The sequence below is a fragment of the Leptodactylus fuscus genome, chromosome 3 (assembly GCF_031893055.1).
Source record: "Leptodactylus fuscus isolate aLepFus1 chromosome 3, aLepFus1.hap2, whole genome shotgun sequence".
Taxonomy (NCBI): domain Eukaryota; kingdom Metazoa; phylum Chordata; class Amphibia; order Anura; family Leptodactylidae; genus Leptodactylus; species Leptodactylus fuscus.
Window position 1 is genome coordinate 142,567,933 of NC_134267.1, and position 23,312 is coordinate 142,591,244.

Genomic DNA, 23,312 nt, shown 5'->3' on the forward strand with positions numbered 1-23,312 from the left:
ACCAACATACTAGTTAGGCTGGAGGTGGCATCAGTTGGAGGTGGCATAAAATGGGGTGCAATACATGCAGACAACAGCTTTAAGGCCCTCCACTGAACCAGCGCAGTACCCTGGGGCAAGAATCATGCAAAATAGACCAAACAGGCAATTAATTCTGGGTATATAAATAAAGAAAAAAATAACAGAAAGAAAAAAGTAAATTACAGATTTTTTTTAAATAACAGGAAAAATAATCACCATATAAAACAAAAAAATCAATATGGCTTAAACTGATAAACAATAATAATTGAATTAAGCATATGAAAGAGAACTGTAATGGTAGAGATGAGTTAATGCCCTCTGGTTAGTCCATGATTCTCTGAAATCAAGTGATACTGTAATTCAGAAAAAAAGGGGAGACTGGGAAAGTGAGAAGGTGGCAGTGGCAGTTTGATTTTAAATCAGGGCTGGTCCTCCTCATCTTCATCTAGTGATACCACACCAGAAGACACCACATCAGAGCCCTTCCTACGCAAAGTGAGTACCCCAGACCCTCGACTCAGTGTAGGGAAAGAAATAAGCTCGTCTTCACTTGGACTTAAACAAGATTCAGAGAAGGACATGGAATATGAAGAGTCCTCACATTCCAGATCTTGGAGACGATCATAAGGACCAAGACCTGACTGTGGTTTTATGAGCAAAGACTCTTCAACCATCTGAGCTGGAGACCCCAAGAGAAGCTGTTCCTCATCTAAACTGCAGAGACTGGAGCAGAGAGTTTCAGGAGACAAGGTACGCGAGGAGTCACTATCACAGCAGCATATACGAGAAGAGACCAAATCCTTCTGTACTGGACTGAGGAAATCTACATAGGTTCAAAAACAGAAAAAGAGAGAGAGAAACACATTATACACACCAACAATTAAGTCTTCTATAGTAAAGATAATCTGTCACAGATTACATAACATTAAGGCGGTGTGCTTAATACCGGACGTGAATGAAAGGCATGGTCGGCGCACAGGTGGCATACAGATTTCCGTGCCTGCCGAGCGCCCTCAGCCCGGAAAAATCCAGATAACACACTGGACTTTCATATGGTCGTCTGCAGAGGGCTTAAAGGTGACCTTTGAGGGAAGAAGCCATTATGTAGTGTAACAGTAATGGTGCTATTACATGGGCTCTTTATAGGCCAGTTAGGAACTCCTGCTCCTACTAATGTTGTTCCTAATAAGTGGAATGTGTAAAGGGGTTAACTAACTAATTAGCGGACACTTGTTTCTTGGGCGACGGCATCCTTTATGCGGCACATGACAGAAGCACTCAAATTATTATTTGTTTTTGCATTATGTACTTATTCCCAATATATACTATTTAGTCATTATTTCCATATTTAGTTGTTCCTTTCTATCCAAATCCTTGTCTTCTGCTAGGTCTCGTGACTATCATTTTAACCTGGTAACATCTACTGTAATTAATGTACAAGTCTGTGACATCTTGTATGATGGACTGTCCCACACAAGCTCTTCACATGTGGAGACAAACGTCAGTCACTAACTACAGAACAGAGAGTTCCTGTCACCAGAAGGTAGAGATAGTACAGTCTATAGCTGCCATCACATAGCTGTGATGTTGTGCTGAGGAATTATGGAATTGATAGCAGAACAAAGAGAAAGAGAAATAATAAAGCAATTCTATGGGGGCTTCAGCCTCTTAATAAATCGGATACACACCTGTGCCCAAGAATGGAAATCTATGCCAGTCTGGAATTGGCATAGATTTCCTATATAATTCACACCGGTTTTCTGGCATGAGTTATAATAAATATGTTGGGCTGAGGTGTCCATATCCCGACCTGAGACACATTCATTCTTTGCTCCACCCACATTCACAGAAAGTGGCAAGCGGGGTGCAGAAAAGAGCATGTGATGAATCTTCTGGTGCAAGAAGGGCCATGCGCCAAGGATGCGCCACATTAACTCTCATTGGATTGATAAATTATCCTCAACATGTTTATTTACATACAACAGCAATGACTGCTGCACATAAAATACAGCCCCCAAGTGGACAATGATCAGCAATGAACCTTCCAAGGAACATCCGTCCCAGATCGTTGCCCCACTCATTGGTCCGTTTAAGAAGGGAACAGTAGCACAGGTCAGTGTATAGGTTTAGGAAAATGGTCTGCACACAGTAATGTGAATTAGATCTTACATGTGTGAATATCTACAAGGTCAATACAATCACATGGCAAGTGGGCTATTTATTTTATGAACTATGTCATGGATGAAAGGACACTTCCTGATGAAGATACGTTTGTGAAGGCGCCATCATCCTGCACTTGTACACTTCCTTATGATAGGTATTCCTGTTTTCTCAGTCTTTCTGTTATGTGGGCTTTGTATCATCTTTGGTCGCAATAGTGATGATCTGATTTTTTAAGATGCACAGATATTGCCTCTTATTAGATATACTGCTTGCACAATCTGTCATACTGTTGCATTATGTCCCTTTTTTGGATATTTATTAAAAAATACTGGAATATTTTATTGGAGAAGTAAGATTTCTTTCTGATATTTGATCCGCCTTAGTCAGTTTTTTTCATACGTGATCATAGTAGAATAATTTTTAATTAAAATGTGATATGATGTTTACATAAAAGAATCTTTCATGAATTTTTGCATGGATGAAAGAATGTTGCGTGTGAAGAAAAGACAGATTAACATTGATATCTGTGGTTAAAAAACAATGAAAAAATGAAAAAGTGCTAGACAGTTATAACTTACAGTATAGAGAAGAGAACTACAATTGGGACTCCGTTGATATCTTTGTTTAAGCAGATAATTTAGATTTCACCTTTTATGAGAGTCACTCTTTTCAATGTGTTCATAGCATATGCATCCACTCAGCACAGACTGACCTGCAGGCTGGGAATGTTCCATAGGAGGTTGCAGATCCTCATCATAAGAATCATCTGTTGAGTCTTCACCATCGACTGAGGACCAAGCACGGAGTTTAGCTTCTGCTATAGCAAATTGCTCAGCCACTCCTGGTAGTACAGGACAGGTGGAAGCAGAAAGGAAACCGGAAGAGCAAAGAACAGGCACAGAGCAGTATACACAGCAGTGCCATATGGTTTAAAAAAACAACACAAAAAACGGAAATGACAGGACAGCAGGGGACAGAAGAGAAAGCAAAGGGAAAGCATGAACAATAGAATGAACAAAAATGACATAACATTATTAGTGAAATATTAAAGTGGTAAAAAAAAAATAGGAATGATAGAGAGATGGCACTCCCATGAAAAAAAGCCAAAGTGAGGAAAATTCAGGAGCATAAAGCAGTACAAAATGTAGAAAACATCGGCAAGCCATGACAGAGAGAGAGCACAGGGAAGTTAAGGAGAGTGAGTGAGATATTCCTTCACACATTTAACCATCAATTGCTTACAGATCTCTCTCCCTCACCTGCAGCAAACCTGGCCTCCTGTTCTCCCTCACTTAAATGAGAGTATGAGTTAAAGTGAGTCTCCAGTGCTGCAGGATTGTCACTAGGCTTGCTCCAGCCCTTCCATTCAATCAGATGAGCCACACGTCCCTGAGCCATGGCTGTAGGCTTGGTCACATGATCCTTTACCACTTGTGAGATTCCTGGTATATGGAGAGAAAGCAGAAGACACAGGTATCTAAGTTTGATGATATGCTTCCATAACATGGTATTTCTTTACAGCCATTTCTAACTATATGTAGTCACACCTATGTAAATAGGTGATTTTCTATGTTAGGCTTGGTTCATATCTGTGTTCGGGTTCCTGTTCGGGGATTCCGCTTGGGGACACCCTCAAACAGAAACCTAATCTGCATTAAAAAAGCGGTTACCTTAGACAACCCATGGACCCCATAGACTGTAATGGGGTCCATGTGCTTTCAGCTCGATTTTCACACTAAAAAGTGTTGCTTGCAGCACTTTTCTCTCCACATTTTTCATGCGGAGTAGGGAATGGAATCCCCGAACACAGATGTGAACCGGGCCTTACATGTCAAATTCAGTTTATCTTGACTATGGCTACAGTCGACTTATACAGTTACATGTATTGAGCACGGATTGAGGTGTACCTTGCTCTATAATTAAAGTTCTGAACCTTGTAGTATTTACATTCTAGAAGTTTAAAGGGTTGTCCACTTCCAAACTAATATTGAAAGACAAATGTTATTGTTTGTATAATAAAAAGTTGTTCAATTTTCCAATATATTTTCTGTATCAATGCCTCACAGTTTTCTAGATCTCTGCTTACTGTCATTCTTTGTTTAGTGGATATAAGTCAGTCCATGGCCATGTAATATACAGTCCATGGTCATGTAATATACAGTCCATGGTCATGTGATAGACACACAGGTGCACAGCTTGTTACATTCACATCACAGTAATTCGATATCTGCCTGGTAATGAGTTGTGCATCTGTGTGCTCATCACATGACCATGGACTGTATATCACATGACCATGAACTCATTTTTATTCACTGGGAGTAAGCAGAATGAATGAGACAGCATGAAACAGAGATCTAAAAAAACTTTGAGGAATCGATACAGAAAGTATATTGGAAAATTACCTAACTTTTCATTATACAAACATTAATAGTTGTCTCTTAATATTGGTCTAAACCTGGGCAACGTTTAACCCTTAAGTACTATCATGGTGTCTGTCATAATGTTATGTGTATGGTAGTGGTGTATGATAGACACCATGATAGTACTTAAAGGGGCTCTATCATTGGTAAAAGTCATTTTTAACTAATCACATCCTTGCATAGCCTTTAGAAAGGCTATTCCACACCTACCTTTAGTATGTAAATTGCCTCAGTAGTGTTTGAATAAGTTCATTTTATTCATATGCTAATTAGGCTCCAGCATGCACAGGAAGTTGTCAGCCAGCTCTCCTATCTATGCTGTGCGCTATGTATGAGAGCAGGGAGGAGGAGTCAGCAGCAGCCTGTGCTGTATATACAGAAGACTGTGCACAAAGAGACTTCAGGGGTGCACAGAGAAGCTAATTAGCATATGGATAAAAATGGACTTATTCAATGTCTACTGAGGCAATCTACATACAAAAAGTAGGTGTGAAATAGCCTTTCTAAAGGCTATGCAAGGTGGTGATTAGTTAAAAATGACTTTTTCCAATGATAGAGCCCCTTTGAGGCTTAAAGAAGCTCTATTAGCATTCCTGGCAAGTCTGGACAATCATGATTGTATTCCCTTTTATATAACAAATCTATAGGACCACTTCTTAGAGCTTTGTGTTGTCATGCAGGTGTTACCAGTTGGTGGTATGGAAGGAGGGGGGTATCCCTGCATGCTCTGACACTGCCCAATCAGTGTTGTCAGTGTCAGACTTTGTAGGAATGTACCCCTGTGACAAAGGAATGGTAACAGACAGTTGTCAATTTCTATTGTCAGGAGGGGGAGACAGGTTCTCTTTAAAATGTTCTGCAGTTTGTTTTTCTGCTCCATAGAGATCAGTGCCCAACTCAGTTCAGCTTACATCAGTGATTTTCTTATCTTCTTCCCTCCCAGTTCCCAGCTGCATTTAACACAATGATGTAAGATTGAGAACTGAGTCATGTTTGGGAATGAAGAGGGAAGTGCGTGGCATGAGCCACAGTTGTGTCATTAAATGGGCTACCCTGCAATCACATGCCAACCTTTCAGCTCTGAACGTCTGATCGCTTCAAGTCACTAATGTGTCTCTGTACTGATCATGCTACAGAGACATTGGGACTTACAATATAAACACAGCAAATAAAAAATTTGCAAAGCTTGCAGTATCCACTACTCACAAAGTAGCATATAATATTAAAATAAAATCACAAAGGCCATTTTTATCTCAAAGCAAAAAAACCCCCAAACCCCTAAGGTTAAGTCATTAATTTACCATGGAAACAGGGGGAACAAGACCTTGATAGTCAAGGAGGTTTTACACATGTCCTATATTACCATGGAACATATTTCTACCACTAACAAATCGCACACTTAGCAGAAATGAAACAATTATAACGGTGGAACAAGTTGCATCATAATATAACAACACATGCTTAAACTGGTTACTGAACTCACCGTGCAGAGAGGAGCGAGCAAGGGCTGTGATTTCATGAATAGTGAGGGCTCGTCGAGACTTGGGTAACATTTCACCAGTGTCTTCAACGTGTAACTAGCAAGAAAGAACCAAGTTAGCATGTAGTAAGAGAGACATCCAGCCGGTATACGGGTCTATGAAAGAGACAGGCAGAAGTTTACAGCTGCTGAAAACAATAAAACGGTTGCTTACAGGTAGTGTATGATTTCCCAGATTCACTGCCATAGTGATATAATAGAGTTAAGGGGTAACACTGGGGCATTCGTCTTGTAACAGAAGAGAATTGTTAGTTCTCCACTTCGCTCAGTCAGTCACAAGGGCAGAGATTCCACTCTCCTGAAGACTGTGTATTTCTACATGGAAAAACACAGCATTCAAGGTTTACCATGTGACACATCCTTAACTAATGCAGCTTTTAAAAAATAAAAAGCGCTTACAGTTGAAAGGAGGGCATTCTGTTCAGACTGAGCATTGTTATTAGGCAAGTCATAAAAACAAACCACATAAGACCACTGTCTCCATTCATTAAAAGTGCAAATAAGAATACAGCAAGCAATCTACTGCCGTACAGGCAGCGCAGGAAGTGTAGGCAACAATAAAGCTGATTGCCAGAGGCAACGTCTCTTCATTTTCTCTGAATGCCTTTTCAAATTGAAAATTTAAAACAAAAAAAAAAAAAAAAGTTCATGTTCGGAACTCTTTTACAGGTTAAAAGTCTAACGTATATTATATGTCCAATTATTTGATACCTATACTGTAGTAGATGGATCAGTGATGCCAGCCAATTTAGATATGTAATATACTGTATATCATAGTCTACGTAGGTCTGATTTCCATACAACAATTCATGAAGTAAGGCTAGGTTCACATTTGGTTTGTAGTCTCCAGCACTAATCCGTCTAAAATCCTACTTTCCCTTACATCCACAACATATGGGGTATTTTCTGCCCTTGTATGCTAATAGGACAGGCGGAATTTTTAATTAGCCCCAGCCTGCCAGTGTCCAGTGATAACTTTCAGCCTGTGCTGTGAAGAAGCAGACAGCGGGGATGCCTGGCTGCATCCCGCGATCGACCCACACGTCCATCGCGATCGACTAGTAGATCGCGATCGACGTATTGGGCACCCCTGATCTACATAATCCACCATTCTTGCGTGTTTGAATGGATATTTTTTCCATTCTTCTCTGGTCTTCCAATGGACTATAGGGGGGCGGTATTATCTACAATATTATGCACACAAGGAACACTATGAGACACACTTCCTTGGTTAACACAGTCAATTGGCCATGCATAAATAGTTGCTTCTCAACACATACTCCACCCCCTGACGAAGACAGGCGTGCCGAAACGCGCATCGGGTGAGAACCGGCGGGCACCCTCGCATCCCATGTTCCTCCTGGTTTATTTACTGCAATATGGGTGAGTTGTTTTTCAACTTCTCCCTACCTGCATTATACTTGAATGTATCCTTATAGTACTACGTGCCTATACTTTGAACTATTGGTATACATGAGAAATGGAATTGCCTGTTATTGTTTACATGACTTGTATCCTATTGTCATTACCCTGTTGAGCACATTGTACTCCATATTATACTTATGTACCTGTACTATGGAGACTTTTATACATGGGACTGCATAGTGATTGTTCCCGCTGACTTTCTCTTGTGTATGTTTACTGCATCTTCTTGCATCCGCATTTTATGTGATTTTAATTATGGATTAATAAAAATTATTTGTTTTATTATCCTCAGCTACATTATTTATGGCATATACTCTGAGTGTCTTACTACCTAAGTTTGATTTTCTGTAGTGGTATTTTTTTTTTAGGAATATACACCCACTTAGAGAGGACCTAACATTTATTAATGGGGGTCATTTAGGTGTTTCATATTACTCCCTTCTGTTTGTGCTATGTTTTTTGTTTTCTTCCAATGGACTAGAACAGGGGTAGGGAACCTTTGGCTCTCCAGCTGCTGTGAAACTACAACTCCCAGCATGCTCCATTCACTTCCATGGGAGTTCCCAGAACAGCAGAGCCACTATACATGCTGGGAGTTGTAGTTTTGCAACAGCTGGAGAGCCGTACGTTCCCTACCCCTGGACTAGAAGAATGAAAATAAGATGCACGTGTACCTAGCATAACATGTCCATAAAATGTTTCTCATTTTTCTCACATATGGAGGAGTGATATGATTAAATTAAGATACTACAACTTGTCCCACAGCTATGTGTACAGATCTGAAAATGGGAGTGCATAACACAACTATTAGAGAATACCAGGTAAACTGCAGAGGAAAGTAACAAACGCACATCTAATAGATTAACACTGCAGGGGAAGGAGCTTATTTCTGAGTAATAATGCCTATGATAAAATGTAACACATAGAGAGCCTATCATTTTACAGCACTGAATGTTAAAGGGGTTATCCAGTACAGGGTTTCAGAACTAATGTTAGGATAGGCCATAGGGTTGACTGTTAGTACCTGGCAATCAGTTATTTGAAGGGACTGTAGCACTAGGGCCATGAGCGGCAGCTCTTCTAGCAGATGATTGTTAGTCGGACCCTGACAATCTATAATTGTTGGCCTATCCAATGGCTAGGCAATCAGTTTTAATAATCTTTCACCACCTGGGCCAACTCATTGCATTCTTCACTAAGTGCTGCTCCACCGAATCTGGCGCAGGTGAAATTTTTTCTCACTGTTTCCAAACAATCATTACTGTTAATTTTAGCATATTTATGATCTCTGCCATCGAGGGGGGTCCCAGACTGGAGCAGAAAGACAAGGACCGCTCACCTGACAGAAGAGAACATAACTCTGCAGAAACTAACAGCAATGATTTGTTAGAATTAGTAAGGAAAAAATTCCAACTGCACTAAAACCAGTGGAGTAGCACCTATTGCAAAGAGTTGGAGTTGGCAGAGGTGGAGAAATATCCTCTTTAACCAATTCTTTAATCATCTCTCATAAAATGTGTAGCTGGTTAAGACACATTGAACATTTAGATCTAGGGAATATCCAGCAAGATTGCGAAGTGGCATGTTCACTAAGGGACATGAGAGGCTATAAATAAGCTTGTAGTGCAGCAAACTGCTATATTCAGCGAGAAATAGTAGAAGCATTGCATGGTGACATACTGTAGACAGAAGCTGAAATTATTCTGCAAATGGAGAGTAATAGAACTAAATCTGTACACGTCCATCTTGCCGGTGCAGAACTTGTCCATAGTCTTAGATCGGCTGGAACAAATAAGGTCTTTTAGTATTCAGATCATGTGCATGAGCCGGGTCTGTGGTTAAGTGGCATGGACGGCAAATATGTCTTTTTGTGTAACTTTGCCACTTTTTTTCTTGGGTTTCCCCCACGTCCAAACCGCAGCACAACAGATGGGGTATTCCAGCCCCTGTGTGCGGTTTAGGACAGGTGGAGTTTTAGTTAAATTAAACTAATTACACCCCCCCCCCCCCCTATAAGAAGGTAATTGGAACCTCCTCCCCTTGTGTTTTTTTCTGTCCTGCATGCAGGATAGGTGGAGGGGGGTTTCTCTTACCTCCTTACCTACTTTTTGTCTTTTTATCCCTTAGGAACGGTCTTACTTGTTCCTCTGTTGCCGCTGCGGCCGGCTGCCAGTTCAGCTTTCTGCCAGCTGCTTCCCGGCTGTTCCTGGGGCCGGTGCGTGTTGGCTCCCGCTCTGCGCAAAGCTCCGTAGCCGGAATCCGCCTACATGGGTCGGCTTTGCTTCAGTTGGCGGGGACGGCTTCCCAGCATCTCCCAGAGGGAGGAACATTACCCCGCTGTTTTCTCCCTGCTGGGGAGTTTAAAAAAAAAAAAAGAAAAAAAAAAAAAAGGGAGATGTGTGGAAAGTTTTTGCCTGGGTTTGAACCAGGCTCCCTGGGTATTTTGTTAACAATACTAGGAATATTTCCATATATTTTTTCCTTTTCCTCTCCTGGGAGGGGTCAATTCCCCCTTCCCTTCCTTGGGGCTATATAAATCTTGTTTTGGCAGAGCACTGATGCTTGCTCTGCCATTAGGACCAAGCTCCGCTGTTCCTAGCGTGTTGTTCCTGTTTTTTGCAAACTACATCTGTGATTGTGGTTTTTCCACGGTACTGGTTTTAACCCTAGCTAGGCTATGATTCCGTGTCTTTAAATACTTAGTATTTATTTCTTTTGCAGATGTCTTCTTCTCCCAAGGGTGACGAAGCTCCAAGACAGAAGGGGACGTCCAAACGTAGACACCTCGCCTGTAGAGGGTGCAACATTCCTCTTCCGGATGGATATGAATTCAATAGATGCTGTCAGTGTCGGGACCCTCCCCCTGAAGAACCTGTCATGCGTGATATGATCGCTTGGGTTAAGGAGTTCGTCACAGATACCATGCACTTCCGCATGGAAACTATAAAGTCAGTGGTCGCCTTCCTGCAACCTGGCGACGTTCTCGCCACTCTGGACCTCAAAGATGCCTATCTCCACATCCCGATTTTTCCTCCTCACAGGAAATACCTGAGAATAGCTGTACTATTAGACAGCCAATTACGTCATCTCCAGTTTGCGGCTCTGCCATTCGGCATCACCTCAGATCCTTACATTTTCACGAAGGTCATAGCACCCATTGCTGCTTATCTCAGGCTTCAAGGGTTATTCATAGTCCCTTATCTGGACGATTGGTTGCTGAAAGCTTGCTCAGAGGAGCTACTAACAAACCAAATACAACTGACCACCTCCTTCCTCCAGAGCCTCGGGTGGATAATCAACTGGGACAAGTCAGACATTGTACCCTCCACCAGGAAGACCTTCCTAGGGTGCATCCTAGATTCCATCCAGATGACTGTATCCCTTCCTCCTCAGAGGAAAGAGAAAATCAGGACGGCGGTCAACCATCTCCGCGAGAGCCGCTGGGTGTCAATCCGAACTACCATGAAAGTCCTTGGTCTCATGTCAGCGGCTGCAGATGCAGTCCCTTGGGCTCTTTGACACATGCGCCCTCTCCAAAGCGAGGTCCTCCAGTTGTGGAACCGCAGCCCTCTAAGTTTGGATGCCTCAATACCCGTCTGTCACTCAGGTGGTGGTCCCATCTAAAGGACAGAAGGTCCACGGTCCAGCCAGTCTGGACCCTGTTGACTATGGATGCATCTCTCACCGGTTGGGGAGTCCATCTAGACGAGATGCACGCAAAAGTGACATGGAGTTGCTTGGAGAAGGCCCAGTCATCCAATTGGCATGAGATCAGAGCCATCTACCTGGCGCTTCTACATTTCGCCCCCTTGCTTCAGGGCAAGGCAGTCAAGGTACGTTCGGACAACCTTACCGCAGTCCTCTACCTGAACAAGTAGGGAGGTACCTGGTCCCCTGCCCTCCTAAGGGAAACAGGACTTATTTTCTTCTGGACAGAGAAGAACCTCACCCACATCATGGTGGTCCACATCAAGGGGTCCTTGAACGTGTTGGCAGACCAGTTAAGCCAGGGTCTGACTGTGTCAGGCGAATGGTCTCCGAACAAACAAATCTTCCACCAGATTACCGAGATGTGGGGAGTTCCAGAGGTGGATCTGATGGCCACCAAGTACAATGCCAAGGTGGAGAAGTTTTTCTCCCTCTACCTGGAGGACGAGCCATTGGCAGTAGACGCCCTGTCGATTCCATGGAGGTTCAGGCTGGCTAACATCTTCCCTCCACTTTCCATGATACCGAGGGTATTGAAGAAAGTCAGACAGGAGCAGGCGTCAGTGATAGCAATCATACCTGTTTGGCCAAAGAGGGCTTGGTTTACCCAACTCATTCAGATGAGTCGAGGGATATATTGGAGGCTCCCCCCAGTGCACAACCTGGTCACTCAAGGTACCAGAGTCTGCCAAGATCTCAAGAGGTTCAACTTGACAGCCTGGAAGTTGACCGGTCCCTACCGGGACTAGAAGAATTATCCTCAGCCGTCGGGAATACCATGCTTGCGTATCTACCTAGAACGCACTAAGGGTATGATTTCTATCACTGAACGAAGGAAGAAAATTTACTAATTTCCTTTTTTGGGCAATCCAAGGGGTTTAAAATCTCGAAACCCACATTAGCCAGATGGATCAAGGAGGCAATAAGGCTGTCATTTGTATCTCAGGGGCTCACTCCCCCAGATTTTGTTAAAGCCCATTCCACTAGGGCAATGTCTACCTCCTGGGCGGAAAAGCACTCTGTCTCCTTGGAGCATATTTGTTCTGCTGCTACTTGGCAGCCTCAATCCACTTTTGTCAAACACTACAGTTTGGACCTTCAAGGGTCAGAGGCTACCGCCTTCGGCCAAAATGTTTTGTCTTCTGTATGCCGAGGGGGCCCTCCCTAGGGGTTATCTCGCTACATCCCCATCTGTTGTGCTGTGGTTTGGACGTGGGGGAAATCGAAAGTTATGTATGATAACCTGTTTCTTTTAGTCCAAACAGCAGCACAATGTCTATGTAGTCCACCGGGCTTTTTTTTTCCGCTAGCGGCGGGCTGCCGCTAGCGGAGAAAAGAAAGGACATGCCCTTTCTTCAGGCTTCCGCCCCCGGCAGCTCCCTCCTATGTCGGCTCATTCATTTGAGCCGACAGCGGAGGGGAAAGGCAGCTCGCCGCGTCTCTCTCGATGTCAAAACCCGCGCGGGCAGTTCACGTGTGAACTGACCCTTAGGGCTAGTTCACACGGGGACATGGACGCTGATTTTGACTGCTGATTTCGCGGCCAAATCAGCCTCCATAAAATGTAGCCCTATGTGAATTACTAGCTTTTTTTTTTCTGCTAGCTTTTTTTATTGCTAGCTTTTTTTGCTAGCAGAAAAAGAAGCGACATGACCTTTCTTCAGGCGTTTAACGCCTGAAAAAATGAATTGGAGTCTATGGGGCGCTGAAAAAAACGCTAGCGGTTTTTGGTCGCTTATTTTTGCAGCTGTTTTGGCTAGCGGTTTTTTATCATGTACTTTTTTGTAGTGCAAAAAAAAAAAAAAAAAGCTTAAAAAAAACCAGCGACTGAAAAAGCGTTAAAAACAGTGTCAAAAACAGCGTCCAATGCAAAAAACAGTGTCCAAAAAAAGCGACGCTGAAAAATCAGTGACAAAATCAGCTAGGCTTTTTTCACGTGTGAACTAAGCCTTATTATAGGGGGGGTAATTACTACATTTAATTTAATTAAAACTCCACCTGTCCTAAATCGCACACAGGGGCTGGAATACCCCATCTGTTGTGCTGCTGTTTGGACTAAGGGAAACAGGTTATCATACATAACCCTCGATTTGGAATTTGCGCAATATTTACTATTCATTTGTGTCTATATTATCTGCAAAATCAAACCCCTTGTCATTTTGCGATTTTATCAGCAAAATGGAGAATAGTTTATTTGGAGTAAAAAAAATTTACCACATTTAAAAAGGTGCAAATGCTCTCTAGTACATGAGCACTGCAAAAAAAAAGCCTGTCATGTCACACAGCACTGGAATCACAATGTCATGTGGATTTTGCACAAGATAAAGCAAGTTTTCCCTTTAAAAAAATTAGGTGCACAATGAAAGATGAAGGTGCAAGATATAAATAAAAAAAAAAAGGCACAAAACAGACTGATGAATTCCAGTGCGCGTTTTGCTATGCCGTTCAGCTGAGCAGCACATTTTCACTAAAGCAGTAAACCAGATGTTTTCAATTTAATGGCCATTAACCCAGAGCCAAAATACATACCGTAGTTAGGCCAGGGCCCCACGCGGTGTTTTAAGAACTCTATGGGGAGGATTTTTTACCGTGCGGACTCTAATAATACGTGCGGTATTTGCGCATTTTGCTCCATGTGAATGGCCCCTAACAGTACCTGCAAAGTGAATGGGATTCTGGCTAATCCCATCCTCACATGCAGAAACAAAATTTGCAGCAGAAATGCTGCAATTTCAAAAACATACATGTTTTTGTAAATAATAGGCATATCAGTTATACTGGTAGAAAAGCTGGCGTTTACCTTACAGATATAATAGGGACAGAAATTCTACAGAGGGAAAACTGTGCAGAATTTCTGTGAAAAGTGCTGCGGAAAAAACTGCAATGCGTTTCTGCCACAGATTTTCCCGCAGCGCTTTTTGGCTGCAGCTCGCTACGTGGGGCCTTGGCCTCAAAGATGCTAGGCACTGCTGTAACAAAAAAAGCACTATGCAATCCAAGCCTTATTAATTACATGGTACTATTCAACAGTCAATAGCAATTTCTTAAGCACACAATAACTTAACAGTAACCACGCCCACGTCCTCATGTGCTAATGACAAGGGGCACTGCTGGCAGCCCCTCTCCAGTACCTGGACTGTGCACTGGATCCCCAGCTGGATTTCCACGTCCATGTCCCCTTGTGCTAATAACAAGGGGCACTTCTGGCTGCCCCTCTCCAGTAGCTGGACTGTGGACTGGATCCCCAGCTGGATTTTCACGTCCACATCCCTTGATGCTACCCTGACGCATCTTTGGCAGGTTCAGTGTACATACACTGTTCCTGCAGTGTAGCTCTGAAAAGAGCAGTTGAATTTTTCCTGACTAGCAGTGGCTTAACTCTTTCTCACCCTCAGTACAATATATCTCCCTATCTCACCAAACCATATCTGACACGAATATGGGTGACACTATTCTTATAAATCCGAGGTCACCTGATTTAGCCAGCCAATGACTTTTTCCTATTTTTTTTTTTCGATGCCTACGTTTTCCTGCTTCCTGTCCCACCTCCCCTGAACAGTTATTTGTGCAAAAAAAAGTACCAGGTAAGGTGGGAGGGAATTCGAATTTTCACAGTGTTTAATGCGTGGTATTCGATTGGAATCGAATATCTCGAATAGTCTCATATTCGATCGAATACCTACTCGATCGAATGGTATTCGCTCATCTCCAATATTCAATAATGTCACTATACAAAAGTTACCTTCCAAATACACAATTATTTTCATTTTCACAAAAATTCAGAAATATATTGCATCTTATTTATGTCAGATTGTCTCATTATGTCAACTCCTGCCCATATGCCATATTGGACTTATTGACAAAATAGAGCGGGTCCACTGACCCCCCTCTATTAGTCAAAGTGAATAATAATTTAAAAAGAGCATCTGGTTTATTTGGTTTTATTTACAGGAGCAATGTCTGACTAGTCGCAGCTTCCCATGGTATTAACAGCTGACTACCAGTGGTTTCTGAGGAACTACCTGTCTCACACGACCAGCTTTATTTCCAGAACAGTTGTCTTCGTAGGATAACCCATTAGGCTATGGCTCCACATAGCTAAATGCAGCTAAAAACTGCAGTGGAAAAAAACGCAGTAGAAACGCATCACATTTTTTTCTGCAGCGTTTTTCATTGTGTTTTTGCTGAGTTTTACTCTGCAGATTTTGGTCTTTTATTAAACCTATAGGGAAAATATGAGCATTTACACATGTTTATTTGACATATTACGATTTTTAAAAACACAGGTCTTTTTTTTTTTTTTTTATGCAGCTATTCCAGTGTTTTGTTTTTCTGCAAGGTGTGGATGGGATTAGCTAGACTCTCATTCACTATGCAGGTACTGTAAAATACTGCGTTTTTTTTTCCGCAACACGGCCAAAATCCTGTGTTTTTAGCAACGTGGGGCCTTAGCGGATTTATGGTCCATATTTTGTGTGCTATAGACCAGGAGTTGACTGTAAAAAATACCTAAATTGTCTACATTAACCACAAAGAGTGTTTACACTTGAAGTATGCCTCCAGTTCACAATAAATGCATAATGCATAGTTAAGTAGCTGGTGCACTCGTCGCCAATGTCCTCTCCATCTCTGTAAAATCAGGATCAGAGACTGCTGCATGCAAGAAATTTATTGATTTTTCTGGTATCAGAAAGTTGCATGCTGGGTATTTGTACCTGACACATTCCATTGAATTCATGCCAGAAAACTGACCTAAATTGTACCTGAAAGCTACTCCTACCTAGTGGCCTGAGTATATGGAACATCAACCTTCATAAAATCTTTCCACTATTCCTAGGTAGTATGATACACTTATTGTGAGTGCAGGTAGATAGGACCCCTGTTCTATTTCCATCTATCATATCTAGTATTATCAAGAAAGTATCACCTACTCCATAGCCGATAAATGTGGTGGGAAAACTGTGGCTTGGTCAGACAGATTCATTTCTTTGCATGTTCTATGACTAGATAAGGTTTGGTCTGCATGTTCTGTGACTGAATGACATGTAACCAAGTCATCATCCATAGTGCAGTTGGAATGCAAATGGACCACTGATTTGGGCCAAAATACTTCAGGTTTTTCATACAGACCCTCAACCCTGAGGGTAAATTCACACAGAGATTTTTGGTCAGGATTTTGAGGCGGATACGAAATCAATGGGAGCTGCTCAGGTCTTTTTTTCTGGGAGCAGTTTCTTCCGGCTCCCGGAAAAAAGAAGCAAGGTGCTCATTCTTCAGGCCGTTTCGCCTTGCGATTTGGCCTGAAGATACACCATCCTCTGGACTAGGTCCATTCATTGGGCCTAATCCGGAGCGGAGTGTGCGGCTGGATGCCGATGCAGTGCACCAGCTTTCAGTCGCGGCTACCTGGTTTTTGGTCTGGAACCAGAGGCAGCCTCCACCTCAGGTTCTGGACCGAAAAACCCCGTCTGAATTGGCTGCGTTCACATGGGGGTTTTTCGTCAGGAATTTGGTCAGGAATCTGCCTCGAAATACTGACCAAAAAACGCCTCACCATACAGTCCTATGTAATTTTTTTTTTCTTCTTCTTCTACTAGTGGATTTTCCACTAGCAGAAAAAAAATCTGCTAGTGGATTTTGCGCTAGTGGAAAAACCACTAGCAGAAAGAAGAAGCGACATGTTCATTCTTCAGGCGGATTCTGCCTCAGGAAATCAATACAAGTCAACGGAGGCAGAAACCGCTAGTGTTTTTTGGCGTGTTTTTGGCAAAAAAAAAAAAAAAAAAACGCCTCAAAAAATGCCAGGCGGATTTTCCACCTCCCATTGACTTGCATTGATTTTTTTCCAGGCGGAAACGCCTGAAAAACGCTTAAAAAAACCCCACATGAATTTTCCTGAAGCGGATTTCTCCTGGCCAAAAAACCCCCATGTGAACGCAGCCTTACAGCATATTCTATTCATACACTTTCACGTAACAGCATAGCACATTTCAATGTGCTGTCCACAACTTCCCCAGCCTACACATTGAGCTTCTCAGATCTAAACCCAATGGCAATATGGAGGACTGATTAAAAATAAAACACAAAAAAGGCCTTCTCAGTGCGGCCCCTAGTGTAAAATGTTCCCACAGTCTCTTTTCACCGTCTATTCACTCCTTTGATGCTACATCTTATCTACACTATACACTATTCTTTAACCTTATCAAACCAACATGCACAAATAAAAAAATATGTTCACATGTATAAAAATCACCCCTTCTTTACCAAAATGAATGAAGAAATACAGAAAACGTGAAATAGTGTTCTAGCTTGTAGGTTATACAATCATACAAGAAACTGAAGATCTTTCTGTTGCCAACTATGCAGACAGCATAAACTCAAACAGCCTAGGCAGACGCAATACATATACTTGTCACCTGCCAGAAGAACGACTGCACTGACCACTGACTGCAACTGCGGACAGAGTCAACTTTCATAGCATCTTTGTTGGAGTCAGGGCTATGGAGACAGTAGGCCAAATCACTGACTCCTCTATTTTTCCACAACCCAAATTCTGCCAACCATGGTCAGACAGAATCACTAAATCTCCTTTAATTTATTAAAAAGCTAGAGATTGAATTCCTATGAAAGGAAATATGCATTTACAATTTCAACTCCACACAAAATTGTCCCCAAATCCGAGACTCCGACTCCACAGCCCTGGATATCAAGGACAATTTTATGCCTTTAGTGGGCATCGGAAAATCTTCATTTGTGCTTTTGTTGATAGGTCATTACCTATTAATTGTGAGATACAATGATCAGTTATGACATTAAAACATAATAGTGTAGGCCTCCCATAAGTTATTGAGTCATGGACTCCACAAGACCACAGAAAGTATCCTGTGGTATCTGACACCAATATATTAGCAGCAGACCTGTAAGTGCAGCACATCCCACAAATACAGTCTGGCATCACATTATTCATCTGAAACATTCACTGCCATTAATGAATATCATTGCCAAGGGGTGTACTTGGTCTGCAATGATGTTAAATAGGTGGCATATGTCAATGTAGCATCCGCATGAATGCATAGACCTAAGGGTTTCCCAGCATGACATTGGACAAAGCCTTTTAGTGAAGGCACCAGCCTCATTTTCTGTTGTACCATGGTCCATTTTTGATGCTCACATGACTATTGTAGAGCCTTTTGGATGTGAACAAGGTCCAGTATGGGCATTCTGTGGCTATGCAGTTCTATATGCATCTCCGATATGCCGTTTGACCTAATCTACTGCTACATCCCCACAAATAATCTCCATTCCTCTCAAGAGCTCCTTTTTTGCTCTGTTCTTCGTTGTTCTTTCCACCTCCATACTCTGTAACTCACTACCACAATACATAAGACTGTCCTCCACAATCACAACCTTCAAGAGGACTCTCTGCTGCAACATATGAATAATTTCTACACTCAGCTGTCTCTATCCCCCTTAGCTCATAGATTGCAATCCCTTGAAGGTAGGGCCCTCTCTCCACCTGTACCAGTTGAGCACCATGTTAGTATCGTCCTTGTTTTTTTGTGTATTATGTGTTTTGTATGTATACATTTACATGGAATCAAAGGTGTTCTAGAATAAATTATAATATGCAGTAAATGCCCAGTGTTCTGACACATTTCTATCATAGCCAACATTAACCTTTTCAGCAATTTGTACTATAGTACTCCCCACATGCAACACTGAGATTTGTATTCCCATGAAGCTGTCACCAATTCATCTGTTGTCTGTTCTGGGATCATTGTTGGTAGGTATTAACTACTAAATACACACGGGGAATATTCTCACCCAGTCGTCTGGCCGTCAGAGCTTCTCAAATGCCTATACTAGTCCATTTTCCCCTGTTACCAACACATCAAGTATTAGGTGACTTGCTTTATAATACAGAGTATCCCACTCCACATGATATATCGTTATGAGATCATTTTCAGTGATTTTAATGTTAAGGGTGACTAGTGTATAGGTATTTTTTTTGATGCCAACATTATTTAAGATTATAAACTTTCACTAAATGGAATAACACCGTATATAAAGACAACTGCATTTTTTTTTAGAATCATTTTTATAGGCAAGTCACATAAGCTTACATTGCGCACATTTGATGCCACCATTTTAAGCCTTTTTATCCAAAGTACAATGCAGATTTTAATGATGGTTTTATTGCAAATAAATGAAATATCCCTTAAATGAATGAAAAATATGGAAATATCCCTCCATGGTTTGATTTTAGAACATAATCACATATGAACACACTCTGAACTTTACCTAACCCACTTGTAAAATAGTGCTAAAAAGAATAAAAATCACAAAAACTAACCTTGGTGTAGTGATGGAGTGGGGACACAAAAGACAATGGCATAGACATACAACAATGCACTTCAAATACTAATCATGGAACCCAGTGCACATACCACTACCCCAGAATTGCCCAAACTTTTGGTTGTTCCTCTGGTCTGCTGCAGATCTTCCCAACTCAACACACACGCGTTGCTCTGTTAGGGAGAGAGAGGAATGCATATAGTGCTCTGCAATGCCAGGAAGACAGAAAGGCATTTCATGCTATGCAAAAAAAGGGGGAGCACAACATGCGCTGCACTTTTCCATCACATACAGTTTTATAACAGGTGGTGCTCACTCCAATCTCCCCCTCCTTCCACCTACTCAATGAGAGCCAACATCAACAAGGTGAATTTCTATGGAAACCTCAGCATGGAGAGAATCTCCCAGGATACAAAGAGAACACGTCAGGTGGGGGAGAGAGAGAAAAATAAATAAGGGGGAGATAAAGCAAAGAGAGGAGGAGGAGGTTGAAAGAGCAGGGAAATGTTTCCTGGTCCCAAATCAATAGGCGCGTTGTACTGAAAATTAGATTTTTTTTTATTTTTTTTTTACTAAAACCCAAAGAGCTAAAAAGTAGGCAAAAAGCAAATATAAACGTCATTCATGGGCAGCCTGCTTGTTCACGACTAGGTAATAACACCACAAAGTATGCTCTGAAGCCGTCATTGAAAGTCACAGCACAGGTAACAGATGTTTGAGTTGTTCTTCAATTTGGAGATTATTATTGCCTACAAACTGACATCACATTTTCTTCATTGTATCATAACTTATAAGCTTTTAATAAGTGTAACAAAGGCAGCGTGCTAGTCTATCAAAGATGTATAAGAATCTCCCAGTTACACAGAATGGAACTGTTGTTAGTACAGGTTAGCTATTTACTCCTCTTAGTACAGAATCTATCTAGAAAAAGGCTTGCAATGAAGCAGGCTGCTTTTATTTCTGGTGCATTTTTCAAGGGAGTCTATCACTGCCCCCAGCTACTTTAAACTGCTCACAGTGCTGTAGATTCTGTTATTAGAATAAAAACGATACCTTTCTTATATTTCAGAGCCCCAGGGATGCAGAGAAAAAGGTCTTTTGTTCTTTATTCAAATAAGAATCTCGGAGTACAGGGGGAGTTTTCTTTTATTACTGAGCACTGCTGCATCATCACTACACACACCCATCCTGCATTCAGCTCATCCCAATGGACAGTAGATTCTGGTACTTTCTTGTGATGAGAATTATTTTGATCTGTGCTGCTATTTGCTGTGGTCGCTCCACTCATGTGAATAATTAAAAATAAAAAATCTGATGGAAATGTCCACAGGGGCATCATTTTTTATTGCACTTTTTTATGGGGCTACAAAACAGTTTGCCAGTATGTATTAATATACTGTGTGGGCTACATTTCTTCTCATACAGTGCATACTGCTATCCCCAATCAGTCTGATGGCTTGTCTGAGTCTTGGATGGGAAGATCAATCTGTGTGTGAGCCTGATTTACTGGTCTGTACAATATGCCGGGAGACGGACTCCTAGTATTATAGTTATTTATGATGCTAGGAGTCCCTGTAGTTTGCTACATAGTGTCCTGTAGTGATAACAGTACAGGGCTGTGTGTAGCAGAGAGGTAGGCACTCCTAGCAACATAAATAATTATAATGCTAGGAGTCCTTTTCCCACCAAAGTGTACAGGCCGGTAAATACAGCTTATATTCTGACAAGGATCTGTTTGGTTGTCAGCTAACAGGTAAAAAATTATCAGGAACAAGTATTCCTGTATACGCTTGTTTCCAATAAATAGTCTGAACAGGACACAGCAGTCTGCAAATAGTTGAGAACTTCAAATAAAAACATATTTTATTTTAGCCCCAAATAGGCGCAATGCATGAATCAAAAATATACCTCTAAAGATATACATAGCCTTTAGAGGGATTCTGTCACTAGAACCCATCAACCAAGCCCCGCAGATAGATTTGAGTCACCTGAATCAAAGAGTGGGAATGGTAACCTCTGTTGAAGAGATATTGTTTTCGTTGATGTATAAATAAGCTATGAGTGTGTCGAAACGTACCTCTGAAGCTAAAGCAAAGAACTCATTGCTCCAAATAGCTCATTTTCACATTGACAAAAAAGGTTAGTCCTTGATAACAGAGGCATCAATTCACAAGGAGAATAGACTGTTAGATAGAACCAGATGACTCTAACCTACCTGCGGGCCTGGGTCGATATACTGTGTTCTGGTGACAGGCTCTCTTTTTCATCCATAAAGTGCTTGTAGAAAATATAGGAATTAACCCAGCAAATGTGCAAGCTGTGGCTTTCTTCTCCAGTACTAAAGATTTACAAAATACTGCAGCAGAAAAAGTTCCTTTGCTATAAAAACCCACTTGGATATGAATGATGAACCCGAAAACCCTTATTTCACAGATACACATGCTACACTCATTGACAAAAACAAGTAATGCAGGCAGAAGTGTTGGATTGCTGCAAAGCTCAGCATACAGATATGTCTCAGGCAGATATATAAATGATTAGAGGTGTGGTCAGATAAGACGCTGGATCTTGCCTCAAGAAGGCATAAAAGTATTTCCCCTGCTGCCCTATAAAAAGACTCTCAGATGCTACTTTTGGGGAGTGTACCTCTTGGGGAGAGATCAATGACTGCAAAAGACATGCTTCTACGACACATTCAAAGGCATGTTTCCCAGTTGGCAGACCTCAAAGCCGAATGTGTAGGCCTAAGGGGGTCCAACTCTTAAGACAAATTCACTTGGATGACACTCGGCCTTCTGTCCCCCACTGATTTCAATAGGGGATTCCATTCCATTGTCAGGGAGCAGGATATAACCTGCTTTATACTGGAATGGAGCATCAGAACCCCATCACAATCATGTGCATGAGACCTTAGAAGTAGCATATCACTGGACTGAAGGAAATAAGATGGTTGCTTCAACAAATTGCCACTATGTAAGCCATCCTGGCATAGCTGTTTTGGAGGTAAAGGGAGCAGTGGTTACGTGAGGCTGCGTGCGCACGTTTCATGTCCATTATCCAGACACAGGTTGCAGCTTCATTATACACCCCAGTCTCTGCCTGTAACATTACCTTGTGCCTAGCCACCCATTATGTATCCTACCATTTACAGCCAGCCCTCACCACCCTGGTTTGCAGTAGTATCATGAACAACCTACTACGGACTGAAACTGTACAGTTTTTAATGATGAATCCAAGTTCTGTTGGTGATCTGGGTTTGAACATGGAGCTCTCGTGGTGAATACTTCAACTGTGCCTTTGCTATGGATTGACACACTGCCACAACTGCTAGCCTGATGAACTTGAGAGCCATCACATATGACTGTCGGTGGTGGTGATACCAGGGATACTAACAGCTTAGTGATACGTGCAGCAATTCCCTGGCCACAAGTACTGCCTCTAATGGCAGGGAATACTTGCATTTTTAGGTCGGGGGCCCATGTAGCGGAAACGCCATGGTTTGGCCATGGCAGAAGTACCCTGGCAATAACCGTAACGTTTAACAGTACTTGCAAAGTAGATGGGATTCTGGCTAATCTGTAGACTTTCTATGAAAAGAACTGTGGAGAAAAACACAATTTTTATTGCACAGCACTTTTTGGCTGCGGCTTGCTACGTGGGCCCTTTCGTTTGATCTCAAC

General features: G+C 41.9%; 1 protein-coding gene across 3 annotated transcripts in view; it reads right to left on the reverse strand.

The window, feature by feature from the left end:
* Positions 1–229: 229 nt before the first annotated feature.
* Positions 230–23,312, reverse strand: part of FAM131A (family with sequence similarity 131 member A) — a 52,969-nt gene continuing 29,886 nt past the window's right edge. Inside the window, exons 2-7 of one of the 3 annotated variants that reach the window (XM_075268440.1) lie at positions 19,725–19,805; positions 6,299–6,459; positions 6,088–6,181; positions 3,444–3,626; positions 2,897–3,025; positions 231–844 (exon numbers count right to left, since the gene is read on the reverse strand). In XM_075268440.1, coding sequence (XP_075124541.1) covers positions 441–844; positions 2,897–3,025; positions 3,444–3,626; positions 6,088–6,181; positions 6,299–6,331 — 843 coding nt within the window. In that variant the 5' untranslated portion in view covers positions 6,332–6,459; positions 19,725–19,805 and the 3' untranslated portion in view covers positions 231–440. Of the gene's footprint in view, positions 845–2,896; positions 3,026–3,443; positions 3,627–6,087; positions 6,182–6,298; positions 6,463–19,724; positions 19,806–23,312 lie in introns of those variants that run through there. The other 2 variants (XM_075268439.1, XM_075268441.1) reach the window with 2 other exon arrangements.